Raw genomic sequence first — 27584 nt, forward strand, 5'->3', positions numbered from 1 at the left:
CCTGTCTTTGGTGTGACCACACGGGTCACAGCCTATTTAAACTATATACACATTGTGTAACAGACTTACTCATAGTTACCACACACATATGTTTGGAAGGGCTAGGTGTCGCGAGCCCCTTTTTCGACTACATCTAGGTGGCTGACCCTACCTATTACTCCAGTGTGTGCAGGTTCGTTGACCTTATAATATTGAGTACTAAACCTAATTTATTTATCTGTGCGGTTTACTGCACGATACTGATGGATACTGGATACCTATATACATGAGTGGGAATCTAAACCCTGTAGCACGCCTCCAAACTATACCCATTAGGAGACCCTATGGACACCACGGGCCATTGTGTCAACCAGCCCTTGTGTATGATATCCACTTGTCCTTTTTCTCTCCCCCATGTTTGTATTCTCTAACTCATGCTAATACACTCAGCATTTATTTTGTTTTCCATTCTCATTTTTTCAGTTCTTCAGTTTCTATTATTTAGCGGTTGGATTTTCTTTCCCTCTTTTTGGACTATAATATGTTGAGTACTGAAATCTTTGCTTTATTACAGGAAGAATTAGACTGACATGATCAGCGGCCATATAGTGACTCTGTAACTGATGTGGAGCATCGACTCCCTCCCACAAAAAGCCCTGAATGATTGGTTGCTATGGACTGGGAACATGGCAACCGAGTACAAAACCACCTGGAACCAGCACCTCGAACTACACCATCCACTTGCAATATATCCCCGACCCTTTCGTGCACCAAGGTGACAGCCGTGAGACGCATAGGCGGTGCCAGGGGCAACCTATCCAATTACCGGATGTTCCCTGAACATGCACAGAATATTGCACGCAGCACCGACGAAGTGAGCAGCCTTCTAAGAGGAAGCGGCTTTGAGTGTGCAGCTGTACTGACAGATGTTCCCCCTTTGACAGAGCCGCAGCACATGCGGATCTCGGCGATCGGTAAGCAAGCCGTGGAATATGTAGCCGCCATTATGCAGAGGTCCAGATGCTCCGCAGAGAGCCGGTAACGTCGCGCTTCTACATGTAACTGTACTGCTATTATGCTATGTGATTGGCCGTATATTGGGTTTTCTTCTCCAAAAGCGCACACAAGGATTGAGTCTATTGCGCTTCAGGTTATTAGACTTTTTATTGTAAACGGACACTTTTTGCCTACAACAGTAACAGATTGTTTACATTTGTTTATTGCCTGTAATTGACACTATTGTATCTTGATTATGTATTGCTTTTCATTCACTTGAACTACTAACTACACAGTGGAATTTCCCCACACTTGATGTTCTGTCTGCACAGTGGAATTTCCCCACACACGTCAGCTGACGTCACTACCCCTAATTTCCCGCCATTTTGGGTTTAAAAGGTTGATGAATGTTTGTATTTGCACTTTGAGAAAGGCTTGAGTGCAAGCTGAAACGTTAGTTACTTATATTGAAATAAACACCATTTTTGATTTTGATAAGTCCTGTGAGTGCGAGCTTCTTCACTTCTCTACTTAATTTTTGGGCATATTGCACCCAGGCAGCGATGACTTTTTGACGTGCTGTGCCGGCTTCCTGATTATCTTATTTATACTTTTAAGCCGTGCACCCGAGTTTTTTTACACCTCATTCACCTTATACCAAAGATCAACCGTTTCGACCCAGGCGATGGAACGCAGTGGAGATTCTGAACTAATTGATACACCACTGGGCGGACTCCAATTCTCAGACGTAGAAGCAGCCAATATCCTATTTACTGAGACAGCAGATGACGTTCTCCCTACAGCCTCGCTGAATGATACTTACCATAATCTCCTAAGACTGAAAGAGCGTGAAATTGATCTAAAGCTACACGGCATCTACCTGTCGGACTTCTATAAAAGACAACACATTCCACGGGGCTTCAGGGTCAAGAACATACCCACGATTGGAAGAAACAACACAGAGTTTTGCAAGAAATGGTGCCAGATTTTGAACAAATGCTCTCTTGATCTCATCTTACTCGTAATTGAGGAAGTTACTAAAAACCTTTCAGTCACCCGTACAGAAATAGCCTCTTTTGAGACCGCACACTTGAACGCACTGAGATCTGATCGAGATAACAAGTGGCTGGACAAACTTGAACAACAACTAATACATTACTCCACTGAATTACACAAGTTTAAAAAGAACAAAGTACAAATCGTTCATTCTGACTATCAAAACAGGCGAGTGTACAGGTGGCTGTCGGGCGGGGAACAGAATAGACCAAGGTTCCACAAACAACACAGACCACGTGGCGGATTCAGTGGTATTGACTCATCCCCCTACACCTCTTCACCCTCAGACTGTGACACTTATACTAGGGGCAGGGGCAAACCGAGAGGCCCTTTCTCTCCACTCAATACCAACAACAGCACCAATATCTCTACACCTTCCAGTAATCTTTTTTTAGGAGCTTCCACTCGCTCAAAAACCAGGGACGGCCACACAAGAGGCGGGGCGGCATCAGACACAAGACCACCAACTCCACACCACCAACGGAGGAAGTAGTCTTTAATCTAAGCAACCATCAACTCAGCCCAGCAGAAAGAGACGTACTTTCAAAGGGCCTTTCCTTCGTCCCCACTACCAGCATTAACCAATTAGACCTGATGATAGACATACACAAGTTCCAGAGAAGTATGAAACTCAAAGATCACTTCAGGACACAGGCCACAAAGGACTATACCCCATTTCGTACAAAAAGCTTGTTTGAACCACCAAATACCCCAAAATCTATAGCAGCTTTGACTCGCCTCCTGACAGATGAATCAATGAAACCAAGAGACCCTAAAGGATGGCCGAATATATCACACACTGAGAAAGAGGCCATCAGATCATTGGCAAGTAACCCCACGATCATTATACGACCAGCGGATAAAGGTGGGGGGGTAGTCATTCTCAACTACTCTGATTATAGGTCCGAAATCCTCCGGCAACTTAGTGACTCTAGCGTATATAAAAAACTGGATGGTGATCCGACACTCTCATTTAAGAAAAAGACTGACTCAATTTTAAATGCAGCTTTGCTGCAAGGCATCATCTCTGAGTCCACACACTCATTCTTGGTCACTGATCACCCCATCACCCCTATACTGTACACTTTACCGAAAATTCACAAGACACTCCTCAACCCCCCAGGACGACCGATTGTCAGTGCCAAGGACTCCTTTCTTCAACCCCTGGCGATATATGTGGATCACTTCCTACAACCATTGGTGCAAACTACTCCCACCTACTTGAAGGACACTGGAGACCTGCTAGTAAAACTTAAGGAATGTCAACCGATACCAGCTCATACACTCCTGGCCACCATGGATGTCTCCTCCCTATATACAGTGATACCCACAGACGAGGGTATTGAGAAGATACGGACAGCTTTACAACACCATCATGATCCTACTCGTCCCTCAACAGAATTCCTGATTGATCTATTGGAACTGTGCCTGAAACACAATTATTTCAAATTTGAACTATGTTACTACCTACAACTGAGTGGCACCAGTATGGGATCTAATTTAGCACCAGCATTCGCGAATTTGTACATGGCACACTACGAACAACACCATATATTACCCAACTACGGGTCTTCTATTTACAGAATTTGGCGTTACATCGATGACCTGTTACTACTGTGGACGGGACCAAAGGACCTGTTCACCAAGATGGTAGACGATCTCAACACATTGCCCACTCCGATCAAGTTTACGGCACAGATTGACCAGAATGAGATTCCCTTTTTAGATATCCTTCTGTTGAAGCAAGGCACCGATCTTGCAACCACCATCTATCGGAAATCGACTGACAGAAACACCTTACTACATCACATGTCGTGTCATCCACCGCACCTATTAAGGAGTATTCCATATTCACAGATGATCCGCACAGTACGTAACAACACGAACCACACACGACTGGAAGCCCAATTGGATGAACTTACTGATCGGTTTCTACAAAGGGGGTATCCCCTACATGAGTTGTTGGATAGCCGTCAGAGAGCTATGAGTTACACACAGGCTGAACTACTTCACCCAACACCCAGTATGCCAACAAGAGCTAAGGATGACAGACTAACCTTCCTGACCACCTATTCGCCAACTACTCAATCATTCACTAAAGCCATTCAAGAACACTGGTCGATAGTACAAAAAGACAGAACGCTTCCTCCACCGTTCAAACAACCTCCACGGATAGCCTATAAGAGAGGCAGAAATCTGAGGGACCAGTTAGTAAACACAGACCCAAAACACTGCTACCAGCCTCCTACATCTACAACATGGCTTTCCAGCTCCAAGCCAGGATGCTACAGATGTACTGATTGCACTACCTGCAGACAACTATTAACGGGACCTACATTTTCCCACCCACATACGGGGAAGCAGATTCCAATCAGACATAGACTCACCTGTACCTCTAAATACATTATATATATCCTGAAATGCCCCTGTGGACTTATGTATGTAGGAAAAACGATCACCAACTTCAGAGACAGAATGGCAAACCACAGATCGTCCATCCGGGCGGCACTAACAAAAGGCAATGGAGACACCCCAGTGGCACAACACTTCGTGGAATGTAAACACACACTGGCGTCCCTAAGAAGTATGATCATTGACTGTGTCCCAAATCACCTCAGAGGAGGGGACCGTGAGAGACTGTTGCTGCAATCTGAACTGAGATGGATTCATCGACTGAATACATTGAGCCCCCGTGGACTCAATGAACTTATTTCCTATGCTCCTTTTTTCTAAACTAATATCTGATATCCATTTCAGTAACATTATGCATATTCTATTTTTGGATGATAATACCCCAGGAGTGTGGCTTTGAGTTTGTGTCTTATGTGACTTACCTCCCCCCCCTTTTTTCCTCCCCTACCCCTTGGTTGAAATGGCTCTTATAGCTTAACAGGCGTTACAATTACAAATTCGCAAGTACCCTGTCTTTGGTGTGACCACACGGGTCACAGCCTATTTAAACTATATACACATTGTGTAACAGACTTACTCATAGTTACCACACACATATGTTTGGAAGGGCTAGGTGTCGCGAGCCCCTTTTTCGACTACATCTAGGTGGCTGACCCTACCTATTACTCCAGTGTGTGCAGGTTCGTTGACCTTATAATATTGAGTACTAAACCTAATTTATTTATCTGTGCGGTTTACTGCACGATACTGATGGATACTGGATACCTATATACATGAGTGGGAATCTAAACCCTGTAGCACGCCTCCAAACTATACCCATTAGGAGACCCTATGGACACCACGGGCCATTGTGTCAACCAGCCCTTGTGTATGATATCCACTTGTCCTTTTTCTCTCCCCCATGTTTGTATTCTCTAACTCATGCTAATACACTCAGCATTTATTTTGTTTTCCATTCTCATTTTTTCAGTTCTTCAGTTTCTATTATTTAGCGGTTGGATTTTCTTTCCCTCTTTTTGGACTATAATATGTTGAGTACTGAAATCTTTGCTTTATTACAGGAAGAATTAGACTGACATGATCAGCGGCCATATAGTGACTCTGTAACTGATGTGGAGCATCGACTCCCTCCCACAAAAAGCCCTGAATGATTGGTTGCTATGGACTGGGAACATGGCAACCGAGTACAAAACCACCTGGAACCAGCACCTCGAACTACACCATCCACTTGCAATATATCCCCGACCCTTTCGTGCACCAAGGTGACAGCCGTGAGACGCATAGGCGGTGCCAGGGGCAACCTATCCAATTACCGGATGTTGCCTGAACATGCACAGAATATTGCACGCAGCACCGACGAAGTGAGCAGCCTTCTAAGAGGAAGCGGCTTTGAGTGTGCAGCTGTACTGACAGATGTTCCCCCTTTGACAGAACCGCAGCACATGCGGATCTCGGCGATCGGTAAGCAAGCCGTGGAATATGTAGCCGCCATTATGCAGAGGTCCAGATGCTCCGCAGAGAGCCGGTAACGTCGCGCTTCTACATGTAACTGTACTGCTATTATGCTATGTGATTGGCCGTATATTGGGTTTTCTTCTCCAAAAGCGCACACAAGGATTGAGTCTATTGCGCTTCAGGTTATTAGACTTTTTATTGTAAACGGACACTTTTTGCCTACAACAGTAACAGATTGTTTACATTTGTTTATTGCCTGTAATTGACACTATTGTATCTTGATTATGTATTGCTTTTCATTCACTTGAACTACTAACTACACAGTGGAATTTCCCCACACTTGATGTTCTGTCTGCACAGTGGAATTTCCCCACACACGTCAGCTGACGTCACTACCCCTAATTTCCCGCCATTTTGGGTTTAAAAGGTTGATGAATGTTTGTATTTGCACTTTGAGAAAGGCTTGAGTGCAAGCCGAAACGTTAGTTACTTATATTGAAATAAACACCATTTTTGATTTTGATAAGTCCTGTGAGTGCGAGCTTCTTCACTTCTCTATATATATATATATATATATATATATATATATATATATATACGTTTGGAGAATGCCGGCACTCATGAAAAATAGATAGTAAATAGATGCCTGGGTGCAATCCTCAAATATGAATATCAACGTAGTCCATAGAAGTAGCACTCACAGGTCTTAAGGTAAATTAGAAATGTCTTTAATGTGGGCACAAAAAACTGATGATTCAGTGAAAGTGAAAAGTTTTTTTGTGCCCATATTAAAGCGTTTTCTAATTTACATTAAGACCTGTGAGTGCTACTTCTACAGACTACGTATATGTGTATATATATATATATATATGTTTTCCCTGATGAAAGTTCCTGTGAGGAACTGAAACGTCGGATTCAATAAACCTACCTATTTTTTACACTGTATTTGTTCGTTAAATCCTTGGAGTGCTGTCTCTTCACATTTTTATCCATTTACCTCTTGGATTAGCACCCAGGTCATTTCTACCTTATGGTGTGCGGACTATATATATATATACACATATATATATATATATATATATATATATACTTCAAGAAGAATCTGCACTCTCAGGACTTTTTGACTCTCTGACGTTTTGGCCCTATCCAAGGCCTTTCTCACTTAAGGCTGAAAAGTCCGATTGAAGTTCTGTTAATAAATGATTATTTTATTTTATAACTCCTGAGAGTGCGATTCTTCATGAAGTATGATGTAAATATTGATGTTTCTGCACCGAGGCATACAAATTGATTTTGTCGAGAGTGCTGGTAGCCCTTTTGATTGTGTATGTATGCATATATATATATATGTGTGTGTGTATATATATATATATATATATATATATATATATATATATATATATAAAGTCAATTGTGGTGAGCGCACTCTTACCGGATTTTTTAGATGATGGGTGCGTTGGTCAAGTTTTTTGCATATGTAGTAAAGAATCGACCCGCACTCCAATGTTCTTAGTGAAAAAGATGATGTGTTTTATTCACAATGCATATCCAACGTTTCGGTCCACGCTGGGACCATCCTTGAGAAAGGTCCCAGCGTGGACCGAAACGTTGGATATGCATTGTGAATAAAACACATCATCTTTTTCACTAAGAACATTGGAGTGCGGGTCCATTCTTTACTATATATATATATATATATATATATATATATATATGTGGGGATTATCGGCACTCATACACAGGGCCGCCATCAGGGGGGACAGGGGGGACAAGCGTACCGGGCCCGGGCATGAAGGGGGGCCCGGCAGCGCTGCATTTTTTTGAAGACCCGGGCCCCCCTTACGAGCGCCCGAGCCGTACGTCTTGCCTCTTCAGTGCCGAATGCGGAAGTGCCGAAAAGCCGAAGCCGATGCGACGAAAAGACCCGAAGTCACGGAAAAAGCCGAAGTCCCGAAGTCACGAAGCGCCGAAAAGACCCGAAGTCACGAAAACAGCCGAAGTCCTGAAGCAGCGCAAAGACCCGAAGTCACGAAAACAGCCGAAGTCCTGAAGCGGTGAAAAGACCCGAAGTCACGAAAGGAGGCGAAGTTGAAGTACTGAAGCCATGAGTTCAATTCTACTGAACACCAGTTTGTGTTTTTTTTTTTTTAATCCCCTGGCCACCAATGTATTATTTTAATATTCTATAGGCCCCTGCCACCAATCTTTTTTTTAAAACTTTTGTTTTTGGGGCCCCAATTTTTTTTTTTAACTCGTAAGGGGCCCCTTGCCACCATTGTTTTTTTTTGGGTTTTTTTTTTTAAAAAAAAATTAATTTTCTTTTTGGTGGCCCCAAATTTTTTTAACTTGTAAGGGGGCCCCTGCCACCAGTTTTTTTTTTTTTCAAAAAAAAATTATTTTTTTTTTAAATTTTTTTTGGGGCCCAAATTTGTTTTTAACTTGTAAGGGGGCCCCTGCCACCATTTTTTTTTTTTTCAAAAAAATTTTTTTTTCTCCAAATTTTTTTTTTGGGGCCCCAATTTGTTTTTAACTTATAAGGGGGCCCCTGCCGCCAATGTTTTTTTTTTTTTCAAAAAAAAATTAATTTTTTTTCAAATTTTTTTTTGGGGCCCCAATTTGTTTTTAACTTATAAGGGGGCCCCTGCCGCCAATGTTTTTTTTTTTTTTCAAAAAAAAATTAATTTTTTTTCAAATTTTTTTTTGGGGCCCCAATTTGTTTTTAACTTAGAAGGGGGCCCCTGCCACCAATGTTTGTTTATTTTTTAGTTTTTTTTACATTTTTTTTTGTTGGGGCCCCAAGTTTTTTTTTAACAGGGGGCCCCTGCCACCAATGTTTTTTTAAAAAAAAAAATTTTAATTTTTTTTTTTTTGGGGCCCCAATTTTTTTTATAAGGGGGCCCTGACCATCAATAGCTTTTTACAACTTGTGTGGGGGGGGGGGTTACTTTTTTAGCGCTGATGTCTGTGTGGTCTTTTAACTGCGATGTGGGCGGGATATGGGGCGGAGCTTGGTCATCAGTGTGGGCGGGGGCCAGGGGGCCCCAAAAATTTTGTTGTACGGGGCCCCGTGATTTCTAATGGCGGCCCTGCTCATACACATACACAGTGGGTTTTAATTCTGACACTAGTTCATTCTAGATTTTAATATTTTTAGGCACTAAAGGCCGCACATGGGGTGATTTTATATATGCTAATCATGAATAAGGGGTATATCATAGACACGAGAAAATCATCATCACTGTTTTAGATCTTTAGAATGATACACTCAGCTGTGATGTCTCAATGAGGCATCCACCCTGATTGGTGGAAGGGGTTATTTAATGATGTGTTGCACTTCCTGTTGTTATCCTGACAACGGCTCCGAAACGCGTTGATACACCTTGCACCAATAAATAACTTTTTGATACACATTGGATGGTGATCACTGTGAGTGCTTTCATGGACTCATATATATATATATATATATATATATATATATATATATATATATATATATATATATATATATATATATATATATATATATTCCTGAAGAATGCTCCATGATCAGAAATGTTAAATAAACACTTTTTATTTTTCTTCACAAAGACATTTATTCTGTAGCACTCAGGCATTCTCTTTGTGTGCAGCCACTTTAAACTTCATCAAAAGTCCGGATGCACACTGGGATTTTTAGAAAAATAAAAACTTCACCTATATATATGTGTTCAAGTGGAACTGCACTCACAGTTCTTATGCTATTTTAGTGGTATTTATTGAAATGAGACTGACATTTCGGCTACTCCTACAGCCTTTTTCAAACTGCAACTCATACCTTCGGTGTTAAATCGTATGCGTAAACCAATATTAAACTGTTATTGCTCACAAGGCTATCACCTATTAGAGGCACCATATATATTATTAAAATTAGCAAAGATTTAAATATACTCGTTCATATTGGATCTCAGATAGATAATGTGCTGTCTCCGATAAGATAACCCAAAAACAGGATAATATATCATCGGTACGGCACTATAAATATCCGCAAATCACATAACCATCCATCGTTAAAGGGGTATATGTGAGACTGAAGTCACGTAAGAATGTTGGATTTAGGTCACACATTTATATAAAGTGGGGAGTGCATATTAATAACAAGTATGGCCTGGTTCCCTAGGTGACAAGAGTAACATAATCTATGCCTTGTGCGCAAGCCTAGAGTTCTAAACATAAGCCCATATTAAATATAGTCCAAATATTACTGCTTCTCCTATGTAAAGTCTGGATAGCAAATGCGGGAATTTTGTTAGACAGCATTTTGTTGAGCCAGATTTGTCTAAAATATCAACAAAGTGTGCCTAAACATAGATAATTAGATTGGGTATATACAGTATAGCAGAGTACAGAGCTGAAAAAATAAAGTTAAGGGAAAGCAAACTTTAGGAATGTGCATACAGGAGGTTGATGCTATGCCTAGAGCGTGTCCCTAAAGAGGAAGTGAAAGTATACAGTTTGGAAACAACCACTGAGAAGCTTAAATTATAACATTGTTAAAAAGAAACATTTTTAAATGTTACTGAATGGTAGTAAAGATTTCACAGTTGCAAGACAAGAATTCCATAGCTACATTTAGGGTAAATAAAATGGAGAGTAAGATATCAATTCATTCAGGCCAAAAGGGCTGATTGTGTCTATGAATCCATTGCAGTTCCCTTTGTAACAACAGTTTGTCTGCTTCCTCTGCAGTTCTACCCCTGTAATAATACTATTATTCCCAGAATTTTATTGTCAATGCAGACACTAGTTAGTGTTGGCAGTCAGTATACATTGTGTGCAAGTTGCAGTTCACATTTGTGTGAATGCTGTCACTAGGCATTGTCAGCATTCACAGCAACAATAAAAGCATTAACATCCAATTTGCTGGACATAAGTCTGGTGCATTTGTAGATGCAACATGCTAAGGAAATACTGAAATCTTCTTCACTAAAAATTATGCCATTCTTCATCTGGTCAGTTATGTTATCAGTGACACCAACAATATACTCAAAGCAAATATGCTGTTGAACCATACCAAAGCATCACAATAAAAAAAACTAAACTGAGCGATAAATAGAGGGTGTAGCATTAATTATAGTAGGTAACAGGTGATGTATGGAAGTGTGTCAAAAAGCAATATTAAATGCCTTAAATGAAAACTGTGGTCAGTCTCAGGAGGAAGCCTAAAAATAGAAAACACTGGGTACTCACAGGCTCCAGAGGAGGAGGAGGTGGAGGCTCCTTAATGACCTATAATCAAAACAATTGACCAAATTAAATGGTTGGAAAGAATGACGCTGCAAGAAAAATGTAAAATTAGATTTAATACTGGTAAGGCATTCGATATCCAGAAAGCTCAGAATTACTGGAATGTCATCTCCCATAGACTCAACTTTAATCAAATAATTAAAATTTTTTTTTATAAATGATTTCCTTTTCTTTTGTAATAATAAAACAATACCTTGTTCTTAATCATCATTACATCATTACAGAAAACCCCAGGCCCCCAAGCATTCTAGTTCTATACCTGCATAACAAATCCCTATATGATTGTGCATAGAGATGAGCGAATTTTTTCACCAGCCATGGGTTTGTGACAAAAAGTTGTCGAGATGAAAATGTCAACGAGACAAAAAATTCACCATAAGAAAAAACTGCCATTGCGAAAAAAATTGCTGCACCCATAAAAACGTGTTCTTTTTAGGTAACATCTGTCTTCAAGGAATGTAAAATTTGAACTAAAAAAAATGCCAGGGGCAGTGTAACGTCATGTACATAGAAAAGGGATTCTATTGTGATTTTTATGCTGTAGTTTTTATTTCTAAATTACTCTTTTTACACTGCAAATAATTCATTCTACCAGATAAAATTTTATTCCTGAACCAAGTATAATTTTTTTAGTTATAATATTGGTGTATAGGCAGCCATCTTAGGTAAAACTGGCCATGTGTTTTCAAAAAGAGCCAGCACTGTTCCATGTTCAGATAAACTTATGTTTCTCCTACTCAATGTAACCAAAAAGTCACAGTGGGGCTTGAATTTTGTTCTGATATCTACAAGGAAGCTGTTATCTGGTTACCTTCCCATTGTTCTGTTGTTAGGCTGCTGGGGGAAAGGGAGGGGTGACATTACTCCAAATTGCAGTACAGCAGTAAAGTGACGCATGACTGAGTGCATCTGGGAAACTGGCAACATGTCTAGCCCCATGTCAGATTTCAAAATTAAATTAAAAAAAATCTGCTTGCTTTTTTGAAAAACTGATTTCAGTGCAGAAGTCTGCTGGAGCAGCACTATTAACTGATACATTTTAAAAAAACATGTTTTCTAGTGACAGCATCCCTTTAAGGAAAAAACATAAAGGCAGAGTTGGATTTGTTGTTACCCAACTATGTATGTTACACAGCTTTGTACAAAAAGATATTTGTGATGGTTGGCTTATCCCTGAATAGGGATTGGCGAATTTGACCCATTTATTTTTTTTCACCAAAAATTCGCCGCCAGCAAAATGTCACCGATGACCATTAATGTCTATGGGCATCAAAATGTTTTTGCGCATCTTTTTTTTGGATTTATTGAGGAAAAGTACATTTTTTCCTTTGAAATACATAAATATGGCTTAAATTATATTTTAATGGTGTGGCAGGGCTCCCGTGATAATTTTGTAAACTTTTTTGTGTACCTCAATTCATTGATTGCATTTTTTACCATGAATTTATAATGTAGTCAGAGAGAAATTTTGTTTAGTTTTTTTGTATGTGTGTCTAAAATAGAGAACAGATTTATTACTAGTTTATTACGAGAAGCAATATATCTCAGTATTATGTTTTTGCTCTTTAGTCAGTGGCAGGAAATGGGAATGGGAGATGATGAAAAAACATTTTAGAAAGAGGTTATCCAACTGCAGTTTTACAAGAGGCTCAGACTCTTGTTTTGAGAGAAAGTAGATACTGTAGGTGTAGAACAAGGAAAAGATAGAAGGTTACCATTGTTAAAGATTTTAATGTTGGTTCATAAAATATAAATCTCTACCATATAAAATTTTATTCCTGAACCAATAAGTGTATTTTTTTAGCTATACTATTGTGCTTTCAGAATGAGCCAACACTTCACAATAGAACTGGTTTCAGATAAGCCATTGTTTCTCCTACACAATGTAACTAGAAGAGTCCCAATAGGACTTGGACTTTTTTTTATTGAGTTCTATTCTCATGTCTACTACTAAGGGAGAATTTTTCTTATTACCTTCCCATTATTCTGTTGATAGGCTGCCGAGGGGAAAAGGGAGGTGGGTGATTTCACTGCAACTTGAAGCGCAAAAGTAAAGAGTGACTGAAGTTATCAAAGCATAAGTCACAAAACTGAGGACAACTGGGAAACTAGGGAAACTAAAAACATGTCTAGCCCCATGTCAAATTTCAAAACTATATATAAAAAAATGTTTGCTTTTTTGAAAAATGGATTTTAGTGCAGAACTCTGCTGCAGCAGCACTATTAACTGATGCATTGTGAAAAAAACATGTTTTCCCGTGACAGAATTGAGTGAACATTTGACATATTGTTTCAGAGGATTTGATTTTTTTTCCCTACACATGTTTACAGGACAAATAAATCAGTGTGCACCCAGGGCAGATTTTGGTGTATAAAAAGGCTTATTGTGCATTTTCGTGCTGAAAACCACCCAGGCATTGTGATTGCATCACATGGTGGGTTTTAGCAGATTGGAGTTTTCCCCAGCAGCATTTTTGATTTGTTCAGATTCAGTTGAGAAATATAAGAGATCAAAACATGGTAATAAGAATTTAGATGCTATAGTGCAATGGTGGAAAGCAATTGCTGACTTAAAACTATGGAAATTGATCATATTCAGTTCATGATAGGCTATGTAATGGTAATGGCACACAAATATATTGTTATCCTAATCCATGGAAAAATATGCACTACTGCGCGATAGAATTTGGATTGCTGCATGTAAAACACAGATGGTGAAGAGAGGGTTAAGAATATGGGCAAGGTTAAACATATGAGTGGTTCTAGAAAGGTTATTATTATCTATGTATTTGGAAGTAGTTTCATGCCTGGAAGAAGGGCATATGTTGTTTTGCTCAATAAAGGAAAAAGTAAAGAGTGTCCTTGAGTTTTTGGAGTTTTGATTACTATTGGAATGGTGGTAATACCCCTTCCAATGAGCACCAAGTTGTTGTCTGTTTATATAACATTAATCAAAATACTGACAAAGCTGGATGAAGCAGCATCCAGGTAAGTTATAGTAGATTCAAACTGATTTAAAAATAGAACTCACCACTGTGCAGCAGAGTGGCCAGAACCACCAAAGCAGAGCCAGTAGAAGGAGCAGGAAGAGCACCAGCAGAGCAATAAAGAGAATGATCCCAGTGCGCTAAGTAAAAAATGGAGCACAATTATCATTCGGATAAACACATAAAATGATTAGTATAATTAATAATGTGTAGACACACTAACCTTAGTTCGGGCCCTTGACCAGTCACTGGCCACTCCTTGTTTACCTGGTCCCCCCAGCCCCGTGTCCCCCAAGCCCCCCGCCACACAACATCATGGGTGACCTGTGATGTATGTATAATAACAGGACACCTAGAAATTTGAATGTGTTGTGGGTCATCTGTAACCTTCGCGGACCCTTTTTGCTCCAGCCTCCCCTGCAGAGTCTGCTTCCACTATAGTTATGCCACTATGTTTAAAGGTAAACATCTTATTGGTTGCTATTGTTTAATGCACCTGGCCAAACATAGTGCCTTTTATTACAAATCTGTAATTTTATTCAATGCTGTCATGTACATCAGACTGTAGCTGTCTTAAAAATACTGACTTTCCTTCACAAAATACCACTTATGAATCAAAGAGGCTCAGAAGACCCCAGCCAACCTTTCTGTATTCTCATTGTTCAAATGTACTCCCTGTTCCACTTAGATCTTTTATATCTAAATAAATGCTTTGATAAGCAGTACAGCATGCTGTATCATCAACCATGACCCCCCCCCTCCCCCAATAATGTACTCTCAGTTCAAAGTTCTAATATATTTCCGCTAGCTTTTACGATATGTGATGTTGATGCATGAGCATAAAATGTTTATTAAACATTTATGGAGTATAGGAATGTATTAAATCTTAAAATGAGGCTGCAAATTTCAGAACTAATTTATTAGTAGTGATGGGCGAATTTGCGCCGTTTCGCTTCGCCGAAAAATTCGCGAATTTCGCGAAACGGCGAAAAATTTGCGAAACGGCGCCGGCATCTCGTTTTTGACACTGGCGCCCGTTTTTGACGCCGGCGCCCGTTTTTCCCACGCCGGCGCCCGTTTTTGACGCCGGCGTCCGTTTTTCGAAAAAAAAAATTTTGACGCCGGCGAATTTTTCCCGCGAATTTTCGCGGGAGTTTTGCGAATTTATTCGCTGGCGGCGAATCGCGCAAATTCGCCGCGAATTCGCGCCTGGCGAATAAATTCGCCCATCACTATTTATTAGTGAAAATTATTTATTGCAGAAATAATAGAAGCTTATTTTTACATATTTATATCAACACATAATTTCAGTTAATAGTGGACCAAATATGAAGAGGATGTCTCTAGTTCATCAGACCCTCACTTTAGCGGGAAATGTATAATGGATAAAAAAAATGTTTTATATGTCTCACTGAGGCTTAGTCAAGAACACAGGAGCAGAGAGACCAGCCTTTTGTGGTGCTTGGTGTTTTGCTGGAGGAACCCTGCCTTAAACAAGGGTTGATCCACACTGGCACTTTACATTTGTGTGTCTATAAAACTAGGCTTGATAAAGGCCTGGGAAGGGCCAACAAATTACATTTCAGTGTGTATTGGGGCTAAATAAACTTGAAGCATGTTCTAGCTGTAGCTGAATGTCCTTATATATAGATGTGCACCCACAAGTAGATATAGAATAATCTTTATGATGTATTACACTGAGCATTACCTTTGGGAAGTGCCCTATACTTACACAATATGTGCTGGTAATGCTCACAGAGCTGGAGATGAAAGTGAGTCCTTTGTTCATACTGACTTGCAGATACACGACCCTATAGAAAGGTATTTAATAGAATATTTGGATTTATCAGAAGCACACAGGAAAACATCAGATGAACAAATGATGAAACATTGTTAAAATGATAAAACTCACTGCCCAACATCCTCTAGTACAGGGGCTGGACAAAGTAGGTAAGTATCCTGTATATCTGATGGTTTTTCATCTGAAACAAAGAAGAAAATGGTTGTCATTGTTCTCTCTTTACTAAACATCACTTTCACTAATTATGTGTATTTTTAAAGTCATCAGATAAAAGGGTCTTACTTTGGGTTATGGTGTCATTTATTTTAAAGCTACAGAGCACTTGGTCAATATTGCGAGCATGGTAAAATCCATTCCCTCGTACCACAACCTGAAAGGATTCTGTAAAAAAGAAATTGATTGTGTAAGTTCATGTGCACCAGTGTCTCCAATAAGCAGCTTATGTGACCTGATAAAGGAAATAAAACACTGCAAAAAGAGGATGAATGTTACATTACAAACGTATAGTGCATTGCCAGTATATTATGAATACTAACCCCAGCCTTGGCTTATATTTTACTAGGCTGGTAAAGTACTCTGTTTCTGTTTATCTGTTTATTTTATTTTCACCATTATATAAGACATTTTTGGGTGTTGTCTTATTTTTTTTCTATATAATATCCTGCTAATGAAACTGTCCTTAAAAATTAGTTACAACAGGTTCTGAAGACAGATTCTGGATGAGAAACACAAACATGGATTATTCTAAACATTGTCGTTGACGCCAAAAAATGTGGTGTGTTTTGCCTGCCTCATTCAGCTGTGCTCATTTAATGATGCTCATTCAAAACCACAGCCACACACATTTCATATTTAGCAAGCCTTAAATTTGGTATTACCAATATTACACTAGACTACCTTGCACTCCAGGGATTTTATTAATATCATTTAAGACAAGTTCATACGACAACACAGTGGACATTTTGCATTATGACCCTTGCATTAAGACGGCAGTAATGTAAAATGAGTGTGCAGTGAGTGTGCATATTATTCCAGAAAGGCCACCAATATAAGACCAATGTTTTTTTTATGCAAATTACCCCAGCCAGATAGATGATTGCCATGATGACACACGATGCTACTTGCAACAAAAATCAGTTTTCTGCAATAACTTTATCTCTGCTGCAAGCCCTTTCTGTTCACCATCTAAGGTATATGGTAATCTTTGGAAACGTGTGCTTTAAAATAACTGAAATAATTTGTAAATCAAATTATCAATATGAAGAACTGAATTTCATTGAAAGATATCCTGAATAGTTACATAGTTAAATCAGGTTGAAAAAAGACAAAGTCCCTCAAGTTTAACCCCTCCAAATAAAAACCCAGCATCTATACACACACCCCTCCATATATTCACTTAAATTATATATACCCATATCTATACTAACTATAGAGTTTAGTATCACAATTGTCTTTGATATTATGTCTGTCAGAAATTATCCAAGCCCCTGTAAAAAGCATTAACAGAATCAGCTATCAATGATTTGCTTCTTTCTACACACAGCATAGTGTGCCTACCAGAAGCACTTTCACAGGAAATAAAGCTTTTGCCAATTGGACAGCACTGAATAGGAGATGTTCCATTGTCTTTTTTCAAACCATGTCTGTAACACTTGCAGCTGAGTTTAGATATCAACCTTTCTATGTCTGATTCTAAAACAACAATAACTAATGCATGAGTTATTTATAAACACCACATACTGCCTACAAAAATTCCTAAGTCACCACAATTTCCTCAATTTCCTATAAATACGCCAACCTGGCATAACACTGAAACAGTTTGTCAGCTTCATGGAAAAATTGCCAGATTCATCTGGAGGATGCAAGTCATGCCTTTCTCATGATGAAATAACCACAGATTATCCTTAACTCACGCACAGTATCACAAATGGCAGACTGGGGATTCTGGCCTGACCTTCTGTTTCTGGACATCTGTGTTCATACACGTGAACAGATAAAGATCAGTGGACAACAAAACCTTAAAATGCTTAGTATCAAATAACAGGAATTCTATTTATTTGGTCTTAAAACTAAATAACATATATATATATATTTTAATTCAATAAAGTTGAGTAATTGTCAGTGACAGAAGCAGAAGTTACAGGCCATCTCATCTTTTGAACCCCACGCGTCCCCTACATTTGTATTGAAACAATGCCCTATACTACAGCTCCTGTCTGCTACCTCTGTAGATATACTATTGCAGATCATCTGAAAAATCAACAGCTTAATATGGAGAACTAAACCCTAAAAATGAGCATGGCTAGATAAACATATTTTACATGCTGAACTTATTGTACCAGCCTAAAGGTTCAGCATCTCTATAGTAGTGATGATACAGCAAAGGAACTCCCCATCTTGGATTGTGTTGGTGTGATAGTAACACTCACGTGGTCATTGTACTCTGAACAGCTGAGAAGCTAGGTTTTGGGATTGTTGCAAATTTTCAAGCAGAAAATAAGGTACACGTGCCATGTGACCTAATGCCACAGAGCTGATTAATAAATTCTAATGCTAATTTAACTGATTTTAATGCTGCCATGCAGCCCGGGTGGGCACGGGGTCCACCAAGGCTGCTGTCCCATAGACCCCCTACAGCCACTCCAGCCCCAATCCACTGCTGCAAAGCCCCCCTGCCCCTTCAACAAGCTGCCACAAGCCCGCCCCCCTCTCACACGCGCATGTACCTTTTTGATTTTTGTGACCAGGGCAGAAGAGGGAGGTCAGGGGAGTGGTGATAGGAGGGTGGCAGGCAGCAAGTCTGGGCTGGTGGATCCCACAAGAGCCAGGGCCCACCAGCCCAGTCCAGCCATGACTATTAATTTGTGTTATTTGCTAATCAGCCTTATATTGCGCCATTTATATTCTATTATACCGCCCAGCGGTCCCATTTTTCTCGGGACAGTCCTGATTTTGACAGCAGTCCCAGATTGTTACTGAAATGTTCCAGTTTTCTCTTTGATCTTTTGAACAGCCAGAAAAAGATACAATGGGTGAAGTTAGAGTTGGCTACAGTTCGCTGGAGTGAAATTCCGCCACTCTCCATTCATTTCTAGGGGATTTTGAAAGGCGTATTTATCAAAGGATGAACTTTCACTTTCACTCATTGATAAATACTGCCATAGAAAAATGCCATAGAAATGAATGACGAATGGCAGAATTTCACTCTACAGGACTGTGGTGATCTCTAACTTCACTCTTTGATTAATATACCCTAATGTTTCTAACTTAATTGGCTTTTGGCAGAGAGCCCAGAATATGTGGCAGGTGCAGTTCGATACTTTTGTAATAATTTAAGATAAGCAGAAAAGCAATTGTAACAATTTAAGATAAACAGGTCTCCTGGAGAAACTGTAAATTGCAGCTTAAAGGGCAATTAATCTTCATTAGCAAAATGTATAGAAAAAACATAGAAAACCCACAGAAATGTGTTCAAAGTTTCATTACCTCCCAAAATTTGTAAAATGAACATATTAGGAGCTGGCAACAATAATGAACATGTTCAAAACATTTTCGCCACGATTGGGGCAGCAAATATTCTTGTCCCTCTTTCTATTTCCAAAATGTTTGGAGGTATGTTCTATATATAGTATGTTGTGAGTCAGCCTTTAAACTCGGGCTACTGACAGCAGCACAGAATATGGGCAGTGAATCAGCAAAAAAAAAGATGGGGAGCTACTGGGGCATCTTTGGAGGGACAGATTTTCTTTGCTAAAGGGCTGCAGTTGCATTGGTCTGGTATAGAAGCCTAAAACATAATTTACAACATTTCAAACATATTTTGTCAGTTCTGCTTTAATAGAGAACTATACCCTCAGAATGAATATTTAAACAACAGAAATCAAATATTTTAGTGGGATATTACAGAATCTTTCAAAACTGGAATATACATATCAGTAATTTTGCCATTTTACATCTTTAACTTGAGTCACCATTTTATTAAACTATTTGTTCTCCCACTTCACATTTTCCAGAGTCTCAACTTTTTTGAATGGGATTGTATATATTGACATTTTTTAAGGGGACCCTTCACCCTAAGAAATAATTTTAACTCCGTTTTTAACAGGGAGGGCGGAATGCAGGGAGACATCTAGAAAGTGTAGAATGGGATGTTAAAATAATTGACTACCACACTTCTATGCCTTCTATTTTTGTGAAAGTTATTGATGTGAATTCTTTACCGCCAAAATATTTGAAAATCGTTGGGATCACTGGCGTTAACCAAACTAATGTATCAGCTAACATTTGCATTAAGTTTCAAATTTTCTGGCGACAAAATAGATTTGTGAATATCTATGCTATTAAATAGTCTTGTTTGGCGTTTATTATGGCATTTTATACTGACACATTTATGGCCAGATATGCATCTTCAAAAGTGACAAACTTTATTGAGTGATTGTGAAGATACTATCACCAACATAATAAACACATTACCCAATGTGCATCATATAAATCCACAGTTCAATCCATCAGTCTTAAATCTTACCCCCTGCCAATAGAATCATATAAACAAAAAAATCATAAATAAGTTTTACTAATCAATCTATTTACATCATATGAATGCACAGTTTAATCTAGCCAATCACAATGAAACTGAAACCCCTGCCAATAGAATCATAAATTTACAAGCCTAGAGCATTCCCTCTCCCTCCTCCATTGTGAATTCTTACCCTGAATTCTGCGGGAAGCTGATACAGCTGTTGCATCAGCTAAAAAAACAGCTACACAGCTCTTCTCTCTCCCCTGTCAGCAAAGGCTACAGGAACAGGAAACAATGATGGGTAAAAATTGCAATGATTTATGGGTTATGTCCTGCCCCTGAGAAATTTCTGGTGAAAACTTATTTAACTGCAACTTCAAAGGTTGTGATAAATTATTGTGACTATTATGGCGACATTTTTGTCTTTGGACCACTTCACTGAATAGTAAACCTGGCACTAAATCATTACGCTGCGTTAATTTAATAGAATGCGATAAGAGGCGATCAAATAATTCTATGACAAAATATTCTCAAGATTATATTTCTCTCCATTTAGTAAACTAGCTATGGCATATTTTGCGATAATTTATTCGAGTTTTTGTGTACAAAAATTCACAGCAGTTTAGTAGATGGACGCTTATGTCTGTATCTCTGTATGAGTGCTTTTTTTAATATCGTATGTATGCAAAACATAACTTCATTGAAATACCTTTACATAATCTCTGACCATGTGCAATTGCTGGCAAAGCCAGCTACCCCCCATGGATGTATAATTGTTGGACAGGTTATAGCAAGATGAACTTCCTACTAGGTTGCCTGACATACCAAAATAGTTCACTGCTAAAGAACTGGATGAGCACAAAAACCAAAACCACTAAAACATTCCCTTGGATAGAAGACTTGACCTACAGAATCATGGCACTATTTTGTTACAAACTACTATTTACTCTGCCCATGTGGTGGACTATGATGCTAACATAGTAGGCAATTTGATTCCATCCTAGATACTAAATGTACCCTTCTTTTAATAACAATAGAGTGCAGGTCAGCCTGCCCATCTGCTCTGTGGGCCCTCAGCTGCCCCTGCCCAACTCCGAGGGTAGGGTCAACAACCATTTACCATGGTTTTTCTGTAGTGGAGCATCCGCTATATAAAGGCCCCCCCCTACAGCCGTTTGTGCCTGGCTCATAGGGAAAGGTCAGCCAACCACTTACCATGCTGGTCCCGTAGCTGTCCATCCATGCTGTGGAGATCCACTCCGACAGCTTTTCCATGCTGTGGGGACCCACTCCGATAGCCTAACCATGCAATGGAGACCCGCTCCGACAGCCCAACCACGCTGTGGAGACCCGCTTCTAGGGTAAGGCCAACTGGCCACTCAACTATGCTGTGTCCGTAGCAGCCCATTTGCTCAGTAGAGACCCCCCCTCCAGCTGTACATCCTGGCTCAGAGGGTAAGGCAACCAACCACTTTGCCATGCTGGTCCCGAGTCCCATAGGCTCTATGAAAATGAAGGCTAGCATTGTGCAGGTGAGCTAGGTGATCATCTTAAATATATAAATATATAAATATAGTAAACTACCTTATCCCCTGGCTCAAAAAGGGATGCTACAATAAGCAGGCCCGTATGATATAATATTGGGGCTGTTAATTCTACATGCAATCTGAGTAGCATGAAACTGCAAGCAACTTGCTTAGTATAAGATATTTTTGCAGGCACTGTTGATTTTATACAAACTTAAAGCATGAAGTAAAATTACCCTTTTCCCAGCGAGAATGTTACCAATAATCTACCTGACATGCCGCTAGGGGTCGGGTGGGCAAGTGTAAGCAGGCAGGCACACCTGTCCTGCAGGACCCCTGCCCATCAAGAGCCTGTCTCGCTACCAGTTGGCTATCAACCCTGGCCATAGACCCCCAAGGTAAGCACCTGACATGGTTTTAGTTGTAAGCCACAGGCACTGCAAGACCTATTGTATGTTGGAGCTGTCTGTTATATATATTCCCAAATCCAAGGTGCACACCGTTGACTTGCCCGGGTGCCAGCATAAATGATATATAGAACATAAAGCAGGGGTTTTGGGGTGGTACTTGGGATAAATGACAAGCCCTTATTAAGAAGATATAGTTCAAACATACTCAAACCCACCAGGTTCTCCCCTGGTTCTCCTACTTTCAACTGAGACAAGCTCTGCAAACACAACTACAGGGAAACAATATTCCCCTTACAATTACTGAAATAGAATCAACCCTAAGGGCTCCCTCAACTAAGAAACTAGTCACCATGCTCTACGCATGTCTCCAATCCACTATTAAATCTCCATTCCATACAGCAGGGGCCACCTGGACTAGGGACATCCCAGATCTGGAGGAGGATGATTGGGAAGAGGCAACGGATAGGGCCTATGATTACCTGGTCTCTACCAAAGACAAGTTAATCCAATTCAAAATTCTACACAGACTTCACCTAACCCAAACCCTACTGTTCCGTATGAAGAGACGTGACTCTTCCCAATGTCCCAAGTGCAGCATGGCAGAAGCAAATTATTTGCATCTCATTTGGTCATGCCCTATAATTCAAGCATTCTGGTCACAAGTCCTAACTTATATTCAGGGGAAAACAACACTCCCCAAAGGTATGTCTTCTAGGTGTAATAGATGAGGTCACACCAAGGGCAGCAATGAGAATTACATACCGCACTCTACTGTTCTATGCAAGGAAATGTGTTCTCCTGAATTGGATGTCCCCCCAGCCCCCGACACTCCAAGGCTGGCTTAACCTAATAAAGATAACGCTCCCGCTAATACAACTTACCTATGCGGCAAGAGGGTGCCCCCAAAAATATGAAGTGGTGTGGCGGGGCTGGTTGGATGCCACAGAGCAGTTATTACCTCAGGACATGCTAAGCCAATAATACCTAAATATAGAGAAATTGCTCCCTTTTTATTTATTTATTTTTTTCCCTAGCAGGGAGAACTAGGTAAGGGCCCGAGAGTATGACCAAAAAGAGGTCAATATTTCAATGGATGGGAAACCGAATAGATACACATGATACTGAAATTGAAATGATTAAGGAAGTAACCATGACAATCGTATTGTATTGTTTATTGTTGTATGTTTAAAATGCAAAAGAAAAACCTTTAAAAAAAAAAAGAAAAAAAAAAAGAAGAGAGAGAGGATATGTTAACTCAAATTGAAGATCACATTAGTTTCCCCTTTGGGGGTTTTCCTTTTGGATTTGTACCTCCCCCTTCTGGTGAACAATAGTGACCCTGAGAGGGCACAGACACAATTAATGGAGACATATGGGAGATTCCTCAATAGGGGTTACAGAGAAGATGAAAAGTGATCAGCCATCAACTCAATTGTTTTTCACCAATAAATATTCACAAATCTCTAAGGACCTAAGGAGGTGTATACAAAAGAACTGGCCCATTGTGGCTATGGATGACTCTCTATTTTTATACCAGGCCCAGTGCCCCATGTTTGGACATGGTAGGAATCAAAATCTAAGGGACATTCTGGTAAAAACTGACTTTATTAACAAATACAACACAACTACGAATTGGCTGACTGGACAACAAAAACTTGGTTGCTATCGCTGACTGGACTGTACAACATGCAGATCAATACTTACGGGAAAAGACTTCCCCCATCCTCACACAGGCAAGAGGTTTAAAATTCAATACAGACTCATCTGTACCACTTTCCTTGTGGCATCTACTATGTAGGCAAAGCCACCATCCCACTGAGAGACTGAATCGCAAATCATGGCCAAGCAACCAGTGGCCAGACATTTTTTACAGATGGGACATGGACTACCCACGTTTCACTGTATGGCGATAGACTTTCAACCACAACTACCAAGCGGTTGCAACAGGGACCTGGCACTATTAAGACGATAATCTAGGTGGATTTATCGACTGGACACTGTCACTCCCCGGGGACTGAATGAAACTTTGCCCTTAGGATGTTTTATTTAGACTGTATCCCCCAAATGTAATATTTGGCGTTATCGCAGCACGCATTCAATGTAATATTTTTCTCACAGATATATTACATAAGCACAAAACAGTAGCAAACGCAAAAATAAGATGAGTCGCAATGAAAGATGTTTTCACTGGAAAAAAACTAATAACCATATACCTTTACCACATATAAAAAAAAAAATGCTGACATATATCTTTACCACATATAACTTGACCACATTTTTAAATTACATGAAGAATAGCGAAAAAACGTACGCAATGCGAACGGTGGAATTGCTCCACGAATATCTTTCTGCAAAAGTTGTACATACACCTTCTTCTCACAAAACTGATAGCAAAGTAACGTGAACACAATTACATTGCGATTAGATTGCGAATAACTTTTGCACTGAACAGCGACTACAGACACGACTCGTTAAAAAACCAAGCGCAATATAAGCAATTTGCGATAAGAAGTTTTATTACATTGATAACACAACAGCGCAATAGAGCGCAATAACAAAAGTTCGCAAAGTGGAGGGAAACGGCGGAAACAGTCGCAAATGTAGCAGAACAGTCGCAAAGCGAATTATTACATACCCACTCTCGTGCGCAAACTACTCGCAATTCGCTTTGTGATCAGTTTATGTGATTGCAAAAATTGTAAAATGTATAATGAAGCAATAGAATTCTTAATGAATCAGATAAAATTGAGCATAGGCCTGGCCAGATATGGGATGACTTTGACGTAGTTGGCCAGCTTAAATATATTGCGATATATGGACAAACAATCCCTGTTTTGTTTAAAGGTTAAGGCATTTTTTAGTAGCAGTATGCACAAAATGTCGCTGTCTTAAATATATTGATAATGGGTTGAGTGCATATATATATATATATACATACTGTATATGCACACACCTTTAAATTCAGTAAACTACAGCCAATCCCAGCTACAATAAGCAGGCTCTGCTTTATATTTATCTATACTAACAGAGGATTTAACTATATGTAGTTTCTGTCCATAGCAGAGGATTGTCCTCTGAGCACAAGCTGAAATCAGTAACTCAAAAAAGCTCAGTAAAATAGAGGTCAGAATCTGATGATTGGTTGCTGAATCGAGTAACTATATCTATAAAAATATCATTTAATACGCAAAGCAAAGCCCAAGAAAGTTACTGTATTAAGGCTTTACCCAAGCCCTGCCGCCATCTCTGTATATCCAACTACAGCATATACATGATGTGTTAATCATGTATATGTAGATGACATCTGCGATTCAATAAAGCCCAGTAAAATAAGAGGTCAGACTCTGAAGACAGGTTGCTGAATCTAGTAACTATATCTACAGAAATACAGTGCAATACGCAGACTTAGTAACGCAAAGCCCAAGAAAGTTACTGTATTCAGGCTTTGCCCTACTCCCAATTGAGCCCCACTGCCCTCTCTGTTGAGAAGTACAGATCTCTGTATACTCAAATGGTTGCAGTAGCAGCTGCTCAGTGTCACAGCCTGGATTCCTATATAATACAGAGGATGCCTTTTTGGGCCCAGGCTGACTCATACTGCCTGAATAACTATAGTGAGTTTAACTGCTGTAATAACAGCAAATGAAAAGCAGAGACTAACAAACAATTGGCCAAATAGTTCTACCCCCAAAGCCAGCAGTATAGTTAGAAGTTAATGTGTATATACTGCAGCTGTTTTGGGATAGATCGGTATGAAAAAGGTATGTTCGGCATTATTCTGTTATATGAACAGAATACGGGAGACACATTGAGTATATTAGGGCATGCATGGCTGCGATATGACGAACAATTTCACCATTGCATGGCTGTCCATGCAGACGTGAACTGGGACCACAGTTCGAGTTCGGCCGGGGCACACAAAAAAGGAGTCTGCTGGCTGTTTAACGACAGCCAGTGTTAGTGGGGTTCATCATGCCGATTCAGGCACGAATGCCTGCAGGAAACCATCATTCAGTAGGGTCTGGCTCCAGACCAAAAGATGGTTTTGGAAAAGGGAATGACTCTGATGATTCTCAAAGTGATAGTACTATGGCTAAATGTTATGTTTTGCATAAACACCACACTAAAAAGATACCCTGAGAAGGACAAGCTCCTTACTGAGAGAAGATTTTCAATTTGGTTTCAAGATCCCAGGGAAAGAAGGGGTAGTGGGTTTGGTTTAACATAAGAATCTGTGGTAGGTAATTGCTGATCCAGCATTGGTTAAGAAAAAACTACATAAGGAAGTGGGTTTGGGTAGGATGACGGGCCCATTCACTGGATGATTGGATGATTTCCTTTGCGTGGACCACAACAATTTGCGACATTGCGCGAGGTAGCAGCTGAATTTGGGGTGCCACTAGCCCAGGGTAAGACAAAGGGTCCAGCTATGTGCCTAAATTTTTTGGGGATAGAGATAGACAACATACAGCAGAAGTGTAGGATTCCCCAAGATAAGATATAGCTATAAGTGAAGTATACGATAGTGGCAAAAAAGGTGACACTTAGGCAGCTGCAGTCGCAGTTGGGGAAATTGAATTTTATCTGCAGAATCATTTGAAGGGTCTGTCAATGGCTATGACAAGGATACAACAGCCCCATCACATTGGTTCTCTGACCCGGAAACCAACAAGGACTTGTTCACGGATGCGTCTGAAGCACTGGGCTTCGGGTCATATTTCAAGCACCTTGGCCCGAACATTGGGTGTCTGCAGGTTTGACAGCGAATTTATTTGTCAACGTTTCGGTCCAGTCTGGACCTTTCTCAAGACAGGTCCAGAAAAAGGTCTGGAAAGATCCAGACTGGACCGAAATGTTGACAAATAAACTTCACTTTGCTTGATCTCATTATGAAGTCCTGGAGTGCGTCATTCCTTGGAACACGACTATCTGCACTATATATGACAGCACCCAGGCAGTAAAACTCTGCTGGATTGGAGTGCACCACAGCCTGAACTGTATATATATATATGGAGATTGTTGGTTATGAACGTGGTGTTAAATTATTGTAATCAATAAAAGCTGTGGCCAGTATTATTCCAAAGAAGTTTGTGTCAAGCTTTTTATTGTTAGTCAACAGGATTTCAAGGTAGGTGATGCAAGGGTTATGTGAGCCCCAGA

The 27584-nt window shown here is 39.9% G+C and overlaps 1 protein-coding gene across 1 annotated transcript in view; it reads right to left on the minus strand.

The window, feature by feature from the left end:
- Positions 1-27584, minus strand: part of LOC108705403 (anthrax toxin receptor 1) — a 92160-nt gene that overhangs the window by 14706 nt on the left and 49870 nt on the right. The window contains exons 10-14 of the mRNA XM_041569121.1: positions 16252-16350; positions 16081-16150; positions 15901-15979; positions 14213-14308; positions 11125-11163 (exon numbers count right to left, since the gene is read on the minus strand). Of these exons, the coding sequence (XP_041425055.1) occupies positions 11125-11163; positions 14213-14308; positions 15901-15979; positions 16081-16150; positions 16252-16350 (383 nt within the window). The remainder of the gene's footprint in view (positions 1-11124; positions 11164-14212; positions 14309-15900; positions 15980-16080; positions 16151-16251; positions 16351-27584) is intronic.

This window comes from Xenopus laevis, chromosome 7L (genome assembly GCF_017654675.1).
Source record: "Xenopus laevis strain J_2021 chromosome 7L, Xenopus_laevis_v10.1, whole genome shotgun sequence".
Classification (NCBI taxonomy): Eukaryota; Metazoa; Chordata; class Amphibia; order Anura; family Pipidae; genus Xenopus; species Xenopus laevis.